The 22,523-nt window shown below is 32.0% G+C and overlaps 1 protein-coding gene across 7 annotated transcripts in view; it reads right to left on the bottom strand.

Annotated features, from left to right (window-relative positions):
• Ddhd1 (DDHD domain containing 1) overlaps positions 1-22,523 on the bottom strand; it is a 76,600-nt gene that overhangs the window by 26,745 nt on the left and 27,332 nt on the right. For 2 of the 7 annotated variants that reach the window (XM_058584650.1, XM_058584651.1), the window contains exons 2-8: positions 22,102-22,275; positions 21,375-21,395; positions 15,025-15,126; positions 12,863-12,991; positions 11,456-11,603; positions 5,977-6,083; positions 1,770-1,876 (exon numbers count right to left, since the gene is read on the bottom strand). In XM_058584650.1, the coding sequence (XP_058440633.1) occupies positions 1,770-1,876; positions 5,977-6,083; positions 11,456-11,603; positions 12,863-12,991; positions 15,025-15,126; positions 21,375-21,395; positions 22,102-22,275 (788 nt within the window). The remainder of the gene's footprint in view (positions 1-1,769; positions 1,877-5,976; positions 6,084-11,455; positions 11,604-12,862; positions 12,992-15,024; positions 15,127-21,374; positions 21,396-22,101; positions 22,276-22,523) is intronic. The other 5 variants (XM_046461126.1, XM_046461129.2, XM_046461128.1 and 2 more) reach the window with 3 other exon arrangements.

Raw genomic sequence — 22,523 nt, 5'->3', positions numbered from 1 at the left:
TACTCTCGGCAACATATACATTAAACCCTATTGCCAGGCTTCATTCCATTTCAAGTTGTCTGAAGTCAGGAATGTTTTTAGATTAAAAACTAATAAAAGATATTTGATAGAAATATCAAGCCTTTCCTTCTCTTATCAAAGTAGAGGTGTCTGCAGGAAGTAGTGCATCTGCTTCATAACTGGAGAATTTTGATGGGATTCAGAATCAAACGATTTACTATTATTACAGTAATAACTATTAATTACTGTAATAACTTAATTACTGACTGCCATGTGCCACATTAATGTATTATCTCAATCTGCACAAGAACCCCATAAAGTAATTACTGTTAGAACACCCATTTTGCAGATGGAGAGGTCATCCAAAAATTATGTGTTACAGGTGGCCTGGAATCAAGAAGTCTGTATGCCCCTATACAACTTGAAGAATTCCAATGGCATTTTTAGAAAAAAAAACTGGGGCCATATGTGATTAAGGAGAAATATGAAAATACAAACTTGATTATAACAATAAGCCTAAAATATTTTTCAGGGAGTAAAAAGAACAATTTTAAAACTTTCCATGACTTCTTTTCTGCAGATACTGCATTTCAGGACTGTGTGCTCATGTAACACACTGTACTGTAACACACTGTTTTAAACCTTCTTGGGGGTAGGTCCTCCTATCTTTGTCCTCCTCTTCCACTGTGTACCCTATCTTATACATAATAAGTTCTCAATAAACAAATTTTCAATAAAATGTGTTGATAATTTCCTTAGTTCAAAATTTCTTCTAGCAGCTGATTAGCATATGAAATTTTACTTAAGATTCCTGATAAAAGAATTTAGCCAAAGCAACTGATTTTACTTTCAAACACCTACACTGACACTCCCTGTCTCTCTACTAATAAGGGCTAACAGTTCAAAGTGGCCCAATGTTAGCCAGTATTTGGTATAGAGTAGGCACTCACTAAATATGTATTGATAAAGTTAAAGGCCCAGAGAAGTCAAAACAACCAGTGAATAGATAGAAGATTGGCCATACTGTGAACACAGAAGAGAGGAGTGGTGAACAGCACATGCTATGGAGCTCTATCACCTGGTTCAAACCCTGGCTCTGCCACTTCCTAGGTGAGACACTTCGGGCAAGGCCCTTAACCTCTCCTTCCATTAGTTTCTTTACCTTTTAAGTGAGGATATTAATCCCACTTACTTCACAGGGTTTTTATGAGGTTAGATGTTAATACATATTAGGTAATTAACAAGTATTTGTTATTCCTATGAAACAGAATTCCTTCTCCAAAAAAGTGACAAGGCACATTTGGTTGAGTTTCTCTCACCCCACTGAATAAACCTTTACCTCCTACCTGCTTCAGTGTTATCGGGGTGATGTATGAGCAACGCTACCATTTGACAGCTACCTGGATCCATTAGAGAAGTGGGGCAATGAAAGTCAGTCTACTGCATACAAATAATTTGAGGGGAATCTCTTAAGTGTCTCAAACTTTTGTGAAGACAACAGAGATATAATTAATGAGATTTGCAAAAACTGGTATTTTTCAAATAACTATTTTCTAAGCAATCCTCTACCCAAGGGACTATCCATTTATGAAAGGGTCACTATGTCTAGTTTGAAGTATCAAATTCACTATTAAATACAGGCTATTTAACTGATTCCTACAATTTCTCATTAGCTTTTTTTAAAAAAGACCATAAGATGTTAAAATTTAGGTCATTTATGTGCTATCACTTGAAAATATACTCAACAGCAATAAGATAATGATACTTACTTCATCCCTATAAAGTGGGCTCGTATAATACATTATGTCCATTGCACTGCTGTTCAGCATATCTCTTAAACCCCGTACTTTGTCAGGAGTAATGGAATCAACAGTATCTACAAAAACAAAATGAGAACAAAATTAAACATGAGGTCTTTAGTTTGGGGAAAAATTGTTTTCTATAACAATTTAACAATTAAAATATTCAAGACTGGCTTTGATTCTAACAGATTTTCCCTTCCTGCCAAACTCTCTAAGAAAAACAATAAACCCAAACAATAAAAAACAAAAGGGAACATGAAAAGAAAAGGAACATTATTAAAGGATGAAGTCCACTGTCATCAAAACTTCTTTGATCTAAGTGTCTTGGGCCTAGAAATGTCCATGTGGAATGCCTGCTGCCACTAACAGCAACAAATTAAAAAAAGAAGAGTTTCCCATGCTTTTCATTTATCTATCTTTAGTGAACCAAAGATTCTATGGGCAAGAATTGTACAATGACAGGTATGCATAAAGTGAAATAAATTAGCAATGGATTCTTCAGTAGACAAGATAAAGCTGGTAATTTACTGTGTTGAAAAAAAAGGTCACCTAATAAAAGTATGCAGAAAACTTCAGATTTCTTAATAAAAACATGACAAAAGACTATATATAGATGAATATCATTACTTGAAAGCACAAGGTGGACAGAAGAAGGCTTACAATTTTAGTAACTCCAATTTCTTTTATCTTTCAGTTTTTTACTGCATTGAGTTATGTTATATTGTTTTTATTTTTTTCCCCCACTTTAATACAATGTAATAAGGAATGGAAGGCAATGACAAGCAGAGACTAGAGAAGTCTTTTCAAAGATGTAAAGGGAAAAATTGTGGCTGTGCATAGATCATACAACGTATTTATACATGATACTTATTTTTAAATTGCTAAAGTGAAAGGTATGATTACCTTGCTGATATAAAAAGTGTTTAAATCTCATTTTAATACATTCAATAAAGTTTTATTGTGAAATTCACATACATACAAAAGAAGTATATATTATATGAGCAATTGAAAGAACAATTTACAAAAAGGAAACAATTCTACCACATTGCTCAGAATATTGCCATTGGGTTGGGGGTGTAACCTGATGGTAGAGAACATATGCTTTGCATGTGTAAGGCCCTGAGCTCTAGTTCTAGCACCATCGCCAAAAACAAAACGAATACTGCCATTGTCTAACGCCCACTATATATAAAAATATAAATATATATATATATATAAATAAATATATATTATAATATATACAAATATAATATACAATATAGATTACAACCCAGTCCACACATAGAAAACAATTTATCAGACCTCTCTCTTTTCCTAGATATAATCACCAAAGAGAAGCTGGGATTAATTGTGCTTTTCTTTCCTTAAAGATTTACTACATGTTTAATAATATTAATAACTACAGTCAATGACTTGTATGTATAGCATTTACTATGTGCCAGTACCTAAATATTTTATTCCATTTCGCCTGATTCTGAACACTGTATTAATTGTTCATGGTTTGCTTCCCTCTCCATCAGGTTTGGGATTCACCCATGTTGATGCATTTGGCTGTATTCTACTCCTTCTTAATTATATATAATTTATTTTAGTTGTAGTTGGACACAATACCTTTATTTTATATATTTTTATGTGGTGCTGAGGATTGAACCCAGGGCCCCGCATGTGCTAGGTGAGTGCTCTACCACCGAGCCACAACCCCAGCCCTCTACTCATTCTTACTGCTGATTACAACCCAGTCCACACATTGAACACAATTTATCCTCTCCTTTGAGAGACATATTTGTTGTTTCTAGCTCTTTATGATTTTCTTTAGGGTGAATATTTAGGACTGAAATTGCTGTGCCACAGTATCTGTCAATGCACACCCAACTTTATAAGATAATGTCACCTTTCAAAATGATTGTACCAATTTAAATTTCTACCAGCAGTGAATGAGAATCTTCACTAGAAAACTTGGCACTGCCATTTTCTTAATTTTTCTCCTATTACTGTGAATGATATTTTGCTGTGGTTTTAATTTGTATCCTCCTTGATTATTAGTGTTATGTATTTCTCCTATATGATCTATACATACTTTTTCCCTCTTCCTTTTTCCTGTTCTTTACTCTGGATATTAAACCTTTGGTAGCTCTGACTTACTCTGAGGCAACACTTCTCCTCAGTTTGTGGACTCTCTTTCATTCTTTGTGGTCTAAAGTTTATTGATAGAGAGGCCCTTATTTTAATCTAATCAAATCTACCCAAGTTACTTTATAGTTAAGATATTTTTATGTTTTAAGAATTTCTTCCCTACTCTGAGATCATAAAGACACTCTTTTGAGAGTTTTTTCTAAAAGATTTTAAAGTCTTAGCTTCCATAATATGATTTTTTATACATCTAGAATCTAAGTAGGGATTTTATTTTTCTCCTTTTTCCCCAGAGGACAACCAGTTGCCAAGCACACTTACAGAACTTACTTTTCACCAATGAGCTGTAATGCCAGCTCTGAAATATATAAGGTTTCCACATTTGGAACAGGTCTATTGAGGAAGTCTACTCTGGGGTAGGGGTCTATTTGTCTTCCCTTTGCCAATACTCAACTGCTTTAATTACAAAAGTTAAATAATAGGTCTGGCTATCTAGTAGTCATGACTCCCCTTTTACTCCCTTGTTCTGTGTTCTTTTTGATCCTCTGTTCTTCTGTAATAATTTTAGAAACATCAAGTTTCATGAAAAACTCCAGTGAAATTTTGACTAGAATTGCATGGAATCTATGCATCAATTTGGAATAATCAACACCTGTATGAGATTAAATCATCCAACCTAAGAAAATTATCTGTATTTATATATAAGTAAAATTTAATATTTTTAAGTTTTATTTTTTAATATAAATATATACCTTTTGTTAGTTATTTCTTGGGACCTTGTATTTTGGTTATTTCTGTTTGTTTCAGACATACAGAAATGAAATTACTTTTATATGGATCTTCTATTTTACAACCTTGTTAAACTCTCTAATTCTAAAAATTTTTCTGTATTCTTTTATATGTTGTGGATAGACAAACAGATCAGATGTTTTTTGATTCCTTATCACTGTTATTTTTTCTTAAACTATTGCAATGCTGAGGCTTCAAAGCAGAATGTTAAATATGGGCATCTTTAGCATATTCTTGAGTTAAAGGAAAAGTTTTTAGCCTTTCACCACTCATAAGTACCCTTATGTTTGCTAGAGCATGTTTTTATTATCATTTAAAAACTTACAAAGTAAAATTGACTGAGTTCTAATGCATTCAGTTTTATGCGACCGCCACCATGATCAGGATACAGCACTATTCAATTTCCAAAAAGCTTCTACATGCTGCCCCTCTGAATTGAAACCCTTCCCCTTCCATCAGATGGCAACACTGACTTCTGTTCCTATAGTTCTTCCTTTTCTTAATACCATAAAAATGAAGCACCAAGTATATATTTTTTCACAATAGGCTTCTTTCACTCATCATAGTGACTTCAAAACTACCACAGTAGTTTAAACCTAACAGAAATGACAAACTCAGTGGTTTTAGTAAATATTAATTCATCCTCATTGTCTGCATCCCTGAATAGCCTAAGAAATTTATCAGGGGAATGAGGAAAGCCCAAGGACACTTTTTATTTTACAGAACTTTATGTATGAACTATTATTGCTGGGAGCTCTTTTTTGGTCACTAGAATTTGTTTAACAACCCATTATAACCTTTGATTCCATTTTAGCTTGATAAGCTACAACTGACATTCCTGACTATGAGACAATATCACAGACCTGGAAGAATCCTTGAAAATCATCAAGGAGGCATTTTAGCATGATGATAAATGTGGTAACCTGGATTTAGAAAAGATGGATTTTAGAAATTTTTTTGTTCCTTCCATGTTACCCCTTACCCCCAACCCACAGAAGACATACAAAAACAGTGGTATCTGTGAAATCATATGATGGTCCAAATGACACAAAATCAATACAATTATTTAAAAAACAAAACAAAACAATGGATTTTATTTTCTTAAATAATCTAGAGCAACTCGTGAGTATAAGCCAAGAAAATCAAATGGAAGGTATTTTGTTCCCAACGAGCAAAAATTGTTTCTAAAGTTTTCTACATTTACTTTGCTAAGTTTACCAATGGCTAAAAATCTTGATTTTGAAACAAAATATACCTCCATCAAGAGTAAGTTTTGACCGCCACTCAACAGGCAGAAATTCAACATGTGTTGCATGGTTGGAAAAATGCCTTTCTTCTATTTTTCTTGCAGCCTCTCTCATCCTAAAAATAAAATAAATGCAAAACAAAACTTTGAAAGTAACTTCACATATGTATTTATGATATAAAATATCCTTAATCATAATACTTCCATTGCCTTATAAATTTGTCTAATTATATTTCAATTATTGCTACTCGAAGCAAGTATGCAGCACTAGGATACCTTCAAAGTTATCTTCCTAAATTTTCCATCAATGGTTTCAATTGCTCCAACTTTTTACATTTTATTATATGAATTTTTAGTAGGCAGAATAGTATGATTACCCCTGGGCCATCATCTACCTCCAAATATTAACAAGTCACGGCTTTTCTTATTTATTCAATTCATTTCCCCTATAATATAAATTTTATTTTAGAAATTAAGATCAATGAATTTATTTTTGTTTCTTTTACTGTCAGTTATATAAATTTATAAATTTTAGTATATGTATAGATTGTGGCTAACACCACACAATCAAGGCACTAAACAGTTCATTCCAAAAACTCCTTCTCACTACCCTTGTAACAATTATACCTTTCCTCCATATTTTATTTATTTAATTTTGGGGCAGTACCAAGGATGAACTCAGAAGCCCTCTACCACTGAGCTACACACCCCCAGCCCCTTTTTGAAACAGGATCTCACTAGGTTGCTGAGGCTGGGCTCAAACTTGTGATCCTCTTGCCTCAGCCTTCGCATCTGCTAGAAAATAAGAGTGTGCTACTGTGCAGGGCTTCTTCTCCCATACTTTAGAGAAAATTCCAGATATCACATAATTTTATCTGTAAATAGTATATGTTTCTAAAATGTAATCTATATGCTGATACCTTGAAAACCAGATAATTTCTGAAGAACTGAGGTACAGTTCATCTAAAAAAGCAGGATAAATGTTTAACTCTTCCATTTTACTAAGTTTTCAAAATAAAAAGTTGTTAGGATATAAATTTTGATGTTACATTATATGGTTCCTAATCACTTCCCTAAGGCCCTACCAAACACCATAATTGGATTAAGTTTCCACCCTATTAACATCTGAAAATGGGGACTAAATGTCAACCTACAAAGTTTTGAGGGTCACTCAAATGATATCTAGACCATATCACATGCCATTACTAATTCATAGATTTAAATGTGTGGGGCATTTTATCCACTGTGGCTGTGTGCCTTAATGAAGGTTGAATTGTCTCCTATTCTTGGTCTGTGAGTTTTGGTTTCAGTACTTTTGACATAGCCTTACTGGTTCTTTGCTGTTTTTTGAATAATGCAGTAGCTTTTACTATATTCACAAATATGCAACTAATTTGAGTTTTTTTTAATCACTTCAAGAAGAAATACCATACTTTTTAGCATTATTCCCCATCCTTCTCCCCCCTAGCCTCTGGTAACTACTACTACTTTTTGCTTCTATGGATTTGCCTATTATGGACATTTAATGTATAAATGGAATCAAAGTATGCTGCCTTTTGTGATTGACCTCTCATTTAACATGTTTTCAATGTTCATCCACTCTGTATCATGAATCAGTACTTCACTGTTTTTTTTACTGTTGAATAATATTTTGATATACCACTTTTATCTATTCACTGGTCGATGGGCATTGCTTCCATTATTTTATTTTATTTTTTTTGCTATTATGAATAATGTTGCTGAGGACATTCTCTGAGAAGTTTTGGTGTGGCCATGTTTTCAGTTCTACCTAGAAGGGATACTGTCAGCCCATATACTATCAATTAACCTTTTGAGGAACCGTTCAACTGTTTTGCAAAGCAGCTACATTACTTTACAATCCCAACAACAACTTTGTTGGTTTTTGTTGGTTGCTAACTTTTCCACATCCTTGCTAACACCTGTTTCTCATTTTTTTAAAAGAATGATCAAAGTGGGCATCTGTCACTGTGAATCAAATCTTCTTAATACTAATAATACTGAACATCTTTTTCATGTACTTTTTGAGCATTTATATATCCTATTTGGACAAAATGTCTACTCAAATCCTGCCATTGAAAAAAAAACTGGAATTCTTTTTTATGGTTCACTTGTAAGAAGACTTTGGACACCAGACCCTCATCTGTGGTTTACAAATATTTTCTCCTATCCTGAGTGTTGTCTTCATTTTCTTGACAGTGTCCCTTGCTGCAGTAAGCTGCAGAATCAGAAGTCAGAGTCCTCCACCTTTGGACTTTTTCAAGATAGTTTTGGTTATTCTGGGTCCTGTGCATTTCCATGTAAATCAGCCTGTCAATTTTTACAAAAAGACAGGTAGCATTTTACTAGGGACTGCATTAATGTTAGGTAAACTTGAAAAGTATTTTAACATTATCTTCTAATCCATAATCATTGATGTCTTCTCCATTTATTTGTTTAGAATTAAATTCTTTCAAGGGTTTACTATAGTTTTTAGCACCCAAATATTATGATTCTGTTGTTAAACTTATTCCTTATTCTTTTTGATACTATAGTTAACGGAATTCCATAACAATTTTTATCTATTGACTTTATTTTAGCCCGCACATCTTCACACTGTGTGTGTGTGTGTGTGTGTGTGTTTGTGTTCACATCATGTCACCACAAGCAGAGAATTTTACTTCTTTCTAATTTGGATGTTTTTTCCCCCCATTCTTTCTTGACTGTCATGGGTTAAACATACAGTACAATGTTGAACAGAAGTGGTGGCAGGTAACATCCTTGTCTTGTCTTGATCTTGGAGAAAGCATAATATTAGCTGAGGGCTCTTTAGAGTTTCCTTTATTGGACTGAGAAAGTTCCTTGTGTTTCTAGTTTCCTGAGTGCTTTTTATTACAAAAGGTTGTTAGATTTCTGTCAAATGCCTTTTGTATATCAAAAACCACATGATGTACTTTCTCCCTTTTATTCTATTAATTAATGTGCATCATTTCTAGGAAGGCAAATTTGGGTACATGGCTACAACATATCCATCTTTCTCTTCCACTCTCTGTCCCCACTTCCTCTGTTATCATCTTTCATCTCTCCTTCTCTTTCTCTTTAAGAGTAACCACAGTTAGAATTAAATTTCTGGGATAAATCTCACTTTATCATTATATCTAATTCTCCTTATATATTCTGGACTCAGTTTGCTGATATTTTGTTGAAGATTTTTGTGTTTTGTACTTGTAATGAATATTCGTCTCTTTTTCCTAATAGTGCTTTTGATATCAGAATAATACTGGCCTCTTAGGATGAACTGGAAAATTTCTACATTTTCAAGCATTTGTGAAGAATTGGTGCTGATTCTTCTTTTAATATGTGGTAGATTCACCAGTGAAGTCATCTATTCTGGGCTTTTTTGGTTTGTTTTAGTGCAGTTTTCTGATTTTTATTTTAAGTGCTTTACTTTGTACAGATCTATTTGAACACTCTATTTTTTTGGTCGTTTTTATAATTGCTAGAAATTTTGTCTATTTACACTAAATAGTTTACTAGCATAGAATTATACATAATGTTACCTTATAATACTTTCTATTTCTATAAGGTTGGTAGTTGATAGAAATGTCCCCTTTTTTATTCTTGATTTTAATAATCTTGAGTCTTACTATAGCTAAAACTATAACCAAAATTATGCTGTTATAATGCTATGCACATAAATCATGATTTCAGTCTTATTAGAAGCTTATTAAACTTTCATGTTCTCTCTGCCAGGCAATGAATGTTTAGTTGATACTTTGAAACCGGAAGAAAGAGACTGTGACAAGTTTGGCCAGACTCTGCATGGCCACATGTACAAATTCAGGTTCTTGGATGCAATATCACCAGTCAATGAAATGGACAGACTCACTGGGACTTCTGGAAAGAAAGACTTGTCCTTTATTTTTGAATATGAATAGAAGATAGCTACATACCATATCTGGAACCACAATATATATTCAGGAGTAGCTCCAAAATGAAGCAGGGTAAAGTTGATGGAATTCTGGTGACTTATTTGGCAGTAGCACTCCTAGTCTCATTAGCATAATGAGTTACTAAATACTCTTTGTGGCTTAAGCCTTTCTGTGTTAAGTTTTCCTTTACTTGTATCCAAAGAAATAACTTTCTTATTTATCAATTATTCCAGAGAGACTATGTCAGTACACTTAGTTTTTAGGAGCCTAGATATTCAAGTAAAAGATTGAACATCTGAACACAGTATATAATTATCATGGGAAATAATGTACAATTCATCAGAAACTATAACTAGGATCAGAGTGAAGATTCCTATAATAAAAGCTATGGAAATAAAAAAGGTCAGGGTAGCTTAGCAGAATTCATCAAAAAAAAAATATATTCTTTTCTGGTATTGGTGATTGAACTGAAAGCCTTGTGTATGCTTGGCAAGCACTCTACCACTGAGCCACTCTACCTATTCTTTTTAATTTTTTAAATTTTGAGACAAGATTTTGCTAAGCTGTTTAAGTTTGCCTTGAGCTTGTGATCCTCGTGCCTTACTTCTGCCACCCCCGCCCCAAGTAGCTGGGAGTATAGGACTGTGCCACTATCCCTGGCACAAAATTCTCTTTAAATGTTGTATTATACTTTTACTTTAATCTATCAGGTGGCATTAAGATAATAAAAAGTAAAATGAAACTCTCAACGTTATATTATTATAGCAATATTGCTGAGGACATACTCTTTAGCATCACACATTATTTGCTTTATAAGGACTCAAGAAACACTTACTTGAAGCCTCAGAATCAGATAACTGTTTCTAAATAGCAACTGACTTGTTTTCATTATATCATAAATCTGCACCTTATCAGATTTTTCTATAGTGGCTATCCTTTAAAGAAATGGCTCAGGGCCAAATTTGTGGTGGAACTTCTAGCCTTAATATTTCCTTTTTAACACAAGTACTTAAATCTTTTGATACACACTAATCCACACATCCATACTTCTATAACTGATTCAGCTTTATGCTCAAATCTCTTTAAATTAATGAGATAAATGACTTGTCTTGTGTGTTGGTGAAGTAGCCAATGTTTTCTCTGGTGGCAATTAATTGGACAGGTTAAGCTGCTAACTGGCAATTTAAATAATTCTGAGCCCTTTCAGACTTGTGCAACTTTGAAATATTCTCAGTTTCTGAAGTTCAGAGATTAAGATATAAATTTAACACAGGTCTCTCTCTTGTGTTTAACCTTAGATTAATGTAAATTAACTTATTAGTCTAAAAAGGCTTTCAGATCCCTCCTCTTCTGCATACAGTAGGGGAAAGAACAAAACATCATCATCATTATCTAGATAACAATCACTCTCATAATTTGGTTCAGAAACTTGGCCAATGTTAGAATAGCTGCCATTGGAGAAACATGCAGAACAAGTAAACTCTATTAATAGCTCTCATACCCTAGATAAAAGTTTGCATTCTAGAGTAGATGTAGAGTATATTCATCAAAGAACTCACATGGCTGTATTTTTGATAATTCTTCCTTGGTCCATTTTCTGTCCAATGCCATGCACAACAAACACAATGTGGGTAGTCTGTGATGGCTTGTCTTCTACTGTGGCTTCTTCTACATAACCTCTATGAAGTCTGGTCCCACTACTTGATGCTATAGAAAAATTATGATTCTTAGTTTACCATCTTTCTGAGAGACAGAATTTTTACAGTGTTTAAAGAAGTAGTAATAACAATATAAAGAAAAAATTGTACTGGTGTACAGAGGAGGAAATAATATTTTTAAGATGATATACTGGGGGCTGGGGTTGTGGCTCAGTGGTAGAGTACTTGCCTAACATGTGTGAGGCAATGGGTTTGATCCTCAGCACCATATATAAAATAAAGTTATTATGTCCATCTACAGCTAAAAATATTTTTTTAAAAAGATGATATATCGGTTTGGTTGATATAAAGTAAACTAGACATGATACCAAAGCCAGAACTTATTAGGAAAAAGAAAAGCAAGTATAAACTGAATACATAAAAATTAAAAACTTCTTTGAAACTAAAAAAATACTAGTAAGTATTAAAAGGATGAATGGAAAACTAGGAAAATTTAGGCAAAATATGACACATAATAAGTCAACTCCCTACATATACAAGGAGATCTTGCTAATCAAAATGTAAAAGAACATCATTTATATAGTAAAATGGGCTAAAGAAATGATAAGGTAATTTTCAAAATAAATATAGTAAGCATATGAAAAGATATTCTAGCACATTTTAAAGAAATTAAAATTAAAAAGGAGATAGTAAAATTCTGTCAGACTTTGAAATTATTTTTTAAAATTTATTTTTTGATAGTACTCTCATCTCTTCCCCAGGTACCAATCTCAATATCTCTCTCTCTCTCTCTCTCTCTCTCGTAGTAAAAGTTCTTTTAAGAGCAGTCTTTCTCACTGCCTTCATTTTCCTCACCTTCCACTTAAGCTTAGACTCATGCCACTCTGGCTTCTGCCCCACCAAGTTACCCGTGACCTCCACTGTCACTAAATACAATGGAAATTTTTCAGACTTTACTTTCCTCGACTCTATATTTCAATTGCCAATTGCCATGTTTTATCTTTACTGCCTCAGGTTTGACTTTTTTGTGCATTAAGAAGTATAAAAGTAATCTATTAATTTTGTCAGATCAATCTAAATATATAATTATTAACTGATGAATGCATGTCAATTCAATCAGCTTAAAGTTTCATCTAACACTAAATTTAATACCTATTTAAAATAAACTAAAAAGATTATACATTCATATAAAAAATAAATAAAATAAAATAAAAATAAAATTTGAATTGTCTACTTTGGATATAAGGGGAAAAAAACCCATCCCAATTCCCCAAAACTTGACAAAGTGTAGTAATATTTAACAATTACCTTTAGAAAATCCTAGTTTTTGGGTGACTGTTCTTGCAATTTTAGATGTGGTTGCATCACTATAAAGATATACTTCATCCATACTATGCCAGTCCACATGGTTTCGACTCAATTTGAAACTATAAATAGCTGTTACAAAAAGGAAAAAATTAACTTGAAGGTCTGAAAACAAACTTCATTTGTATGAAAAATTAAAATGCTCAGACATTTGAATCAATATTATCTAAAACCTCATAAATATATTCAGTTCAACAGAAAAAATACTCTGTTTAAAAAAATTTAAGTCAAGAAAGTAATAGATAAGGACTTTATAAAGGATTAATAATGCCATAGGGAAATGATAACTTGTTAAAACAACAGAGTGACTGGTGAAACTACCATGATTTTAGCCTCTCATATGTACTTAATAATAGCTGTTTTGATTATTTAAAAACTGTGCTCCCAGGTGATATGACTCTTAGGTCTAAGGAATATATACCTATTTGAAAGTCCTCAATAACTGACACTGAAATATTAAGTTTCAATTTTTCTGTTGATTTTACTAAAGGTATCAAAAGATCTGTAAAAATGTCACTTGGTACAAGACAGAACAAGATACTCAGAAGAGAATAATCTATTAGAATATAGGGTAATTTTGGAATGTATACTAAAGCCAATTATCACTGGATATTGCTCATCACAGAAGAAACCCAAAGTCATAGATGTTTAGTGAAAAATTAAAGAAATGTTCATCCATTGATGTTCATCATTATGGTTATTACATTTCTATAACAGGATTATGCTTGGTAAAAATTAGGTCTTAAGGAAAGAAATCCAAACCTATTATGTGTCAGGACTTTATAAGCTCTGTGAGGCAGGGAATGTATCTTGATCACTTTTGTATCCCTAGCACAAAATACATAGTGCCTAGAACCTGTTATGAATTCAGTAATATTTGTGGAAGCAAAAAATTGAGAAAACAGACTGGGTTGTGCTATGCTGTCAGGCTGTCGTAGAATTCACGATCCTCTCACCTTGGTCTGGGTGTGCGCCATCACGCCTGGCTCATACTTTCATATTCTTATATTCTGAAGGCCTTAAACTTTTCCTCTCTATCTCTTGACACACAGACAAGAAAAATTTGAATTTTCATCTTCCAAGAAAATGGCTTCCACTTTATATCTAGTTTATCTATTAAAACTCCATTTAAGGGCTGGGGATGTGGCTCAAGCGGTAGCATGCGTGCAGCCCGGGTACGATCCTCAACACCACATATAAACAAAGATGTTGTGTCCGCCGAAAACTAAAAAAAATAAATATTAAAAAAAAATTCTCTCTCTCTCTTTTAAAAAAAAAAAAACTCCTTATAAGGCAAAATATTAACCCCCATTACATATATAAAGATATAGAGGTAAAAGAGATTAAATTACCTGCCACAAAGCTAATTACTGGCAGAGTCTAATTCTTCTGATTTGAAGAGGAGCTGAAAATAACCTTAAGCTAAATATAAAAAATGATACAGCCCTGGTCAAGATCTAAGGTCAAAAGACGTTTTAAAGAAAACCTACTTCCTATTAGAATACACAATACACTATAAGAAAATGTAGATATGCTACAAATGTAATTTCAAAAGTTAATGAAAAAAATAAAAACCAACTTATATTTTACTTACCTGACAGGATATATTACTGACACTAAACCAAGATCAAGATTCAATTAACCCAATAAATAATATCTTCAGTTCCAAAGAAAACAATGTACAAGTTCAGCTTTTTAAGTAGAAGAACTCTTCATTAATTAAAAAATTTGTGCAAGGTTTTAACAATTGTTTGTAAACCACAGTTTTGTTAAAAAAAGTTTTCAGCAACACATGCTTAAAATATTGAAACTATAAGATTGAACTATTTAGAGAACAGTGTTATGTCAGCAAAATTTTGTTCTTCCTTAAAATCAGCTACATATTGTATTAAAGTAAAACATCTTAATACTGGTACACATTTCATTACTGGGCCATACATAGTTTACAATGTTTATAAACATATAAAATAAATTAAGTAACATTAAGCAAAATAGCATAATGCACACATTTAAAAGAAAACTAAAATTTCTATACTTTAAACACAACTGAATGCTAAAAGCTGGGAATACAACTACACAGAGAAATAAAACTACAATTACTGTACCTTGGGAACGCTTTCTTTTAAGACCTGCCGCATCTGTACTCTCCTTATATCCTCTCCATTTGAACAGAGAAGGGAGGGAGAAGGGAGGGAGGTGGTGGACAACTAAGAAAGCAAAAACACTGAGCTTCAAAGTAAATTTAAATGAGTTTTGTCCTTTGGCCTTTTTGATCTAGAATTAACTTTAAAAAAGAGTTGTATTTGACAAACATTATTCTAAATGTTTTATTTATATACTTTTTAGTTAAAATTCAGTAAAGCAAAAATTAGTTTAATGTTTATCAAATATATGCTCTACGTTTACTAAAAAAACAAAGGCAAATGATAGCTAAATTTATTAGTTACAGTTATGTGATTATCATTTATTGTCTTTGCATAAATAGAATAAAAAATAGAACATGGTATTTTTGAATGTTGAAGAGATTTATAAACTCCATCTTTATACTAAGGTTATTTACTCTCACCAAATTTGTGACTCTGAAACAGCCAACAACTGTACAAATTGAGAATGCAATGAATAACATTTTAACCTCTAACACAGCTTGTCTAAGAAGACAGCACAGTATACATTTCATTTGATGCTTTCTAGCACTGAAGTGCAGTGGCCCGAGGTCCCCCTCAGAAACAAATGTCTTTTCATAATTCCGTTTAAGTTGTTAAAAGACTTTTAAAAAATGAATATTTTAAACAGAAAACCAAATCAGAAACACTTTTAACTATCCCTTTTGGAAAGATTTATGGTATTTAGGAATAAAAAGAATATCATTAGTAAAAATGTATGCTGTGACATCTTGAAAGCATTTAACAGACAACATAGAGGAAAGCAAGGCACAGACTGGATATTTGGTAAATCAGTAGATAACCTTAAAATCCACATGGTCCCTGCCAAACTTTGCTAGCTGTATATATTCATAGATTTATGTTTAAAGTATGCAATTATTAAAATCTGCCTGGAATTGAATTTTACACATCATTTATTTGCAGTTCAGTTGAATAAATAACAGAATATTTTTGATTTAGTTAAAACTTACGTTCTAATTTTCATGCTCACTCCCTTTTTACATTAATTTGACATTCAAAGGTTAAATACTGCTCAAATAAAAAATTCTTATTATATAATATGAGAATATAACAAATCTGTTGTATATACAGATGTGGTATTATGCAAAGATTTGTGCAATAAAGGAATTTTGGAAATGTTTATGAGGCATTAATAACTATACCTATATACTTAATAACTATATCTCTAGGTAATTATATGGCTATAAGCACTGCAGACTAGGGCTAAAAGCTGGGTTTCTACGTCAGGATTATAAAAAGATTTCAATGTTACAGAGGTAAAATATGACAACTGAAGCAATTTTCATCCCTGAAATGTTTCTTCTTTCATGTGCCTTCTGGTCAGTTATTCAGGAAGAGATATACCACTTAGCCATGAAACAGTTTTAAATTAGGAAATGAAGCTAACACACCAAAGTGGACCAAACTGACATAAACTCAAGAATTTATTATACAGAGAAACAAAAATTAGATTTTATAAATATAGTAGTAAAACTAACATGAACCAAATACCATCTTATAAAGGTTTTCTTCTCTAAAAGAATAGTAACTTAAAGTAAAAGAATAACACCCCAATATACAGAGAAAGAGAGAAAAAAAGTTTTTTACCCTCAAAATAGAAAAATATTGAAAACATTTCCATAAGTTAAATAGATATGGTTTACCTTCCAAATTTGTTTTCATTTGAACATCATTTATTTTATTTGTCAAATATTTTGTAGCAAAGAGCTTAATTTTTTTCAACCCAAAGCACAGTATTACAGGTACTACCCTTAGTAGAAAAAAAAAAAAAGTTTCACTATCAATCCACACAAGGATAGAAAGTACTAATTAACTTGTTTTTCATTTAAAATGAATTTTTAGGGTTAGGGGTGTGGCTCAGTGGTTGAGCACTTTCCTAGAATGTGTGAGGCCCTGGGTGCAAACCCCAGCAATGAGATACATAAATACATACATACATGTTTTAGTTAGTAAATCTTATTAGCAAACATGCATGAACTAAAAATACAAGTGAAAATGTCAATTTATTAAATGGTAATATTTAAAAAAATAGTCTTTCAAATATTAGTTTTATACAGCAATGAAAAAGATTTAAAACACTATTGATATTTCCTTACTAATTCACCTCTTAAAGAAATTTTCATATAATTCTGAAAGCAGTAAGAATATCCAAAGGGGGTTGGCTGATGATATATTAATCCTTCCAATAGAAAAACTCAAGAACCTTTCCCTGTATAAAAGTGGGAAACCTGGAAAACTGCAGTCTCTGGAAGGCAGCCTGTGCTTCCCAAATCTGCTAATGATAATGAGAAAACTCCCAGCAATCTTTCTTGGATCTCAGAGAAATTAAGTTAGATAAATTTATAAAAAAATAATAACAAAATGCTAGAAGATAGAAATCTTAATCACCCAAGTAAGAAAAGGAAAGCTGGTTAGAAGGTTACTACACTCCCCCATCTTTTAAACTGACTCCTGAAATGCTATTTTCATACTATGGGATATCCTTATCTAGCAAGTGATGGGAATACACACTTTGCCTTCCAAAATGCAAGCTGTTATAACGTCAGAGAGCTGCCAGCATCTGTATGGTCACAGCATTTCAAATTAGCTTTAACTGTAAAAACCCTAACTTTTACTTTAAACTTATCTGTGACTTTACTGTGACTCTTTACAGAGAGCATCTAGCCAGGTGTTGCATTCTCATCAAATCTGACAACCTCTGACTTTTAACTGGAGTATTAGTTCACATTTATTATAGTTACAGATGTGGTAAATTCAGGCCAACTATATATTCCCTTGTCTCACCTGTTGTTTCTCTGTTTCTTTTTCCCTGTTTTGGGGCTAAGAGTTTTAGTATTTTGTTTTAATTCCTCTACTGGCCTTAAAAACAATTCATTTTGGAATAATTTTGGACTTAATAGAAAGTAGGAAAAACAGTACAGGGAATTACCTACCATATTTCCTTTACCCAGCTTCCACTTATGTTAGCATTGTGTATAATTAAAGTATAATTATCAAAACTAAGAAATTAACTGGTATAATACTATCAACTAATATATAGTCTTTGTACAGATTTCTCTATTTTTCTACAATGTCTTTTTCTATTCTAGGACCTAATCTACTATACCATATGGCATTTTGTTGTCATGTCTTCTCTTACCTGTGACAAATTTCTCAATCTTTCCTTGTCTTTTATGACTTTGAAGACTATTGGTTAGTTATTTTCTGGAATGGCCCTCAATCTGAGTTTATCAGATGTTTTCTCACTATGGAATTGAGATTATGCATTTTTTGGTCAGAGTGGTGTACAACACTAACCCATGTAGTTCAACTTATTTTTTTCTTTTAAAATTATTGCATGTGCTTGAATGAATTGTAAATGAGTAAAAGAGTAATCATTACTAGGTTTTAATATTTACCAAATTCCTTATTTGAAGGTGATTTCTACACCTCATTTCAAGTGAAACTATGAACTTTCATTTGTTAGGCTATAGATGTTTCCTAGGCTATGAGGTAGAGTAAAGAGAATCAATTTTTCATTTTAGTTTTCAGAGAGAATCAAGTTTATTTTACTTTGGATATTAGGGCTTGAACCCAGGAGTACTTTACCACTGGGTTACAACTCCAGTCCTTTTGTGTTCTTAAATGTTGATAATGGAGTTGCTAAGATTCCAATTAGGTTGCTGAGGCTGGCCTTGAACTTGTGATCCTCCTTGTGCTTCAACCTCCGAGTCACTTGGATTATAGGTATGCACCACTGTGCCTGGCTAAGAACTAAGTTTAGATTCAAGTATTTAAATTACAAAAAGTAATTGTTTTGTAGGTTATTTTTATTGGGATGGTAGAAAGAGTTATATCAAACTTTCATCAATATATTTAATTCCATGCTTATGTTGAGACTAATAGGAATATTAATAAGGAGAAAACACATCCAATTCATTTGTGGCAACAGCTACCCCAACCAGATAAGGCCAGGAAAAAGGGAGTTATCATTTTATTTTAATGTCTCTGAAGGCAAGAATTTTGTTTAGTTTCTTTGAAATTCCTCAGAGCACTTAGTAAGAGTCCCTGAATATAGAATTCTTAAATGTTTTCATTAAATGGGATTTTCCAGAAAGCCTTATTTTAATTACTCCACTGCACTGTAATCACTGACTCTAGTTATTCCAAAACTCTTTTCAGAATATTTAATATTCATTGTCTACTGTGTTACCTTGTACTTACTTTGTAACTATCCTCACATGTTGTCACTCCCTTCTCTAAAATACTGAAAATTCCTTGAGGGCAAAAAACCTTGTTTATTCTTTCACAAAGGTGCCTACCATGATACTATTAACTCAAGAAAGCATTCAAAATCTCTTGACAACATGCAGAGTCAAGGCTTTATATGCAAGACAATTAAGGTGAGAAGTTCATTTCCTCCACTAATAAAACATAAAAATTTAAAAGCTTAGAAGTAAGAGCAAAATAATTAAAAGATCATATTTTTTAATCTTTGTAGACAGGATTAAGTTTGAGTTATTTTCCCAATGATGGTAGCTTTTCAGGGGGCTATATTCTTTCCTTAAGACCAGCAATAATTTTCAAATGTACTACAAAATTTCCTATAATCTTCAAAGTCAATGTCACATTTTAATACATAAATGTATGTTTAATATAATACTGAATAACAAAATGATGGAAAATTATGAGTGTTATATTTATTCTGAATTGAATTTGTAATCTGTAGTAACAAAGCATGCTGAATCTTTACCTTTGTGTCATGGCATATTTAAAAAAAATAAAATTTTCTTCTAATGAACCTCAAAGAATCATTATTTTTGATAGATTACAATGCAAAAATGCTTTATCAGTTTAACCATATTGCTATTACTAATTAGAATTTTACTACTCAATGTATATTTTTAAAGATAACAAAAAACCCCACAATACTATAATATCCTGGATTGATACATCAAAGACATACACTAAAAAACCTATTTACACAAATAAACCATGTTCTCCTATCAGACTTCTTTAAATTGGGGCACTTTTGAGGAAAACTGAAGAATCTTGCTACATTTAACATCTAATCAGGGAAAAGAGTAAATGGATATATGAAAGTTTAATTTGAATTGAAAAAAGATTCCAAATAGATAAGACCAGGGATCTACAAGTGAAACAGAGCTGATGATTCACCTCCACAGGATGACAAAGCAAATGTTTTCAACACAGTATGAGAAAGGAGAACATTGTACTAATATTTTACAGACTCATCTTTTTCCTCCTCCAACCTCTTAGACTTGTTTAATGCACGAGTATTAAGGTGAATTAACATTTTTGAGGTAGAAGACTTAAGAACACAGGGGAAAAAATTTCTAAAACTCATAATTCACTAAAGGCAATGAAACTATTTTATGATAAAATGGGTCCGTCTTTGAGATATTATAAAGTAGGTCTGAGATTTTTCTGGTAGTAGTGATGAGAGGTTATAAAATATTCTAGTCACTAACATAAACCAGAAGTATACAAAAGTTATTTGTGTAAATATTTTTCTTAAAACAAGAATAAAATATTATTTCTATAGCAGTTTGTAGGAATATAGCTATGGTTCTTATACTGAACTGCTTTGTAATATTGATATATAAAACCTTCATGTTGAATTTTACAGTGAAATAAGGACATATTTGATTCTACAGATAAGAAAATGAGAATATAAATTTCAAATTCCTAGAATATGATATCTGCACATAACAGAACTATTATACAAATTTGGTAAATTTATTAAGAAGTCACAACTTTTCTCAGTTATACAAACTTTTAACCAAGTAGATACAAAAGATATTTTAATTTGATATAAGCTAAACTGTCTAATTTACATGCTCATGGTCAATGTGTGTGTATATATATGTGTGTGTGTGTGTGTGTGTGTGTGTGTTCAGAAAAAGATAAAAGAATAAAGAGAAGAAAAGAGAAAAAGAGAACTTACTAATAAAAAAAAATTTTCGGCTAATATAAAGCTTATTGTTTTGCCATTACTTGTTATATGAACAATCATTTCCAGCCATGTAATTTGTTTTTTCAAGCTGTAGTCTGTGAATTACCTGATCAATATTGAGTTTTTCTGCATTAGAAATGTTTTAGGAGGAAGAAAAGAAATCTCTCACTTTGTATTTTTTTTCCTCAATTCACTAGGTTCAGTAGGGCTTGCCAAGAAACCTTCCAAATAGAGGCAAGCATGGATGAAGAAACTCTTTAAGGTAAAAATTTAGAGATAGCTATACATTCTAATCTACCTGTACATTTATACTCACCAGAATAGTTGATCCCACTGCCTGCAGTAAATGGAACAATAGAAGTATTTTTAACTTTACCATGCATTTAAAGTTTACTCAAGATTCAGACACATAATGAAAACACAGCAATCTTTGCTACTATTATATTTTTAACTATTGCAAACATATCCAAATACTGAATAAGGAAATATAAGGGGCAGACTATTTCGAATTAGCAATTGATATGTTCTCATTGGAGAGACAGTTAAGAATACACAAAAGCAGTTACAGGTTTTTAAACTTTAGGAAAAGAACCAACATTAACAAAACTGCTTCTTTGACATAATAAGGAATTTTTCTACTAAGTTCAAGGTTTTTTTGGATAACTAAAAAACTGCCAAAAAAGACTAATTTAGGGAGTACAATATATACATATATTTGCAATACATGGTGTTAGTATCATGCAGTGAAACATACATATTTAGTAAAATAAATATTGAGACAGCTCTGAAATTTATAGCAGTTTTTAATTTTAGAATAGTTATCAAATATTTTTAGGGCTGGGGATTGTAGCTCAGTGGTACAGTGCTTGCCTACTATGTTGAGGCTCTAGGTTGGATCCCCATAACCACAAAAAATAAACAAACAACATTTTACAAATTTTAATCCTCCTGAATTACTACTACCGAATTTATGAGCTACTCTTAAACTTTATCAATAATTTACTCAATTTACAGAATGTATTAAATATATTAACTGGTCTTACCATCTTTTCCATCTAAGGATTTTGATACTTCAAGATCAAAATTTTCCTGCATCTGCTGACCCCTAAAACATCTGAGATGTTCTTGCTCAATTAAATTACTTTCTTCTTCTTCTAGAGGCTGCCAAGTACCATCAATAAACCACTGTCCACGCATTACTGGTATTTTATCAGCCTCTGAAAAGAAAAATGATAAAATTATACATTGTAGAATTAAACCACTTAAAATGAGACACAATAATTACAATCTTACTTATTGTTGCTACTGTCACAAAACCAGACTTTCATGACCCAGTATAATCATTTAAAGTTTTAAAATCCAGATTTCAAGCCAGGGTATATCAGCATAAATTTTACTTCAATATTACACATAAAGATTACTTTAGCAGTAGACAGACAGATAAGCAACTATTTATATAACTGAG

The sequence above is a fragment of the Marmota monax genome, unplaced genomic scaffold, assembly GCF_021218885.2.
Source record: "Marmota monax isolate L192 unplaced genomic scaffold, Marmota_monax_Labrador192_F-V1.1 WCK01_AAM20220418_F8-fsc00001, whole genome shotgun sequence".
In the NCBI taxonomy this organism is placed as follows: Eukaryota; Metazoa; Chordata; class Mammalia; order Rodentia; family Sciuridae; genus Marmota; species Marmota monax.
This window is presented reverse-complemented; position numbering and strand designations above follow the sequence as displayed.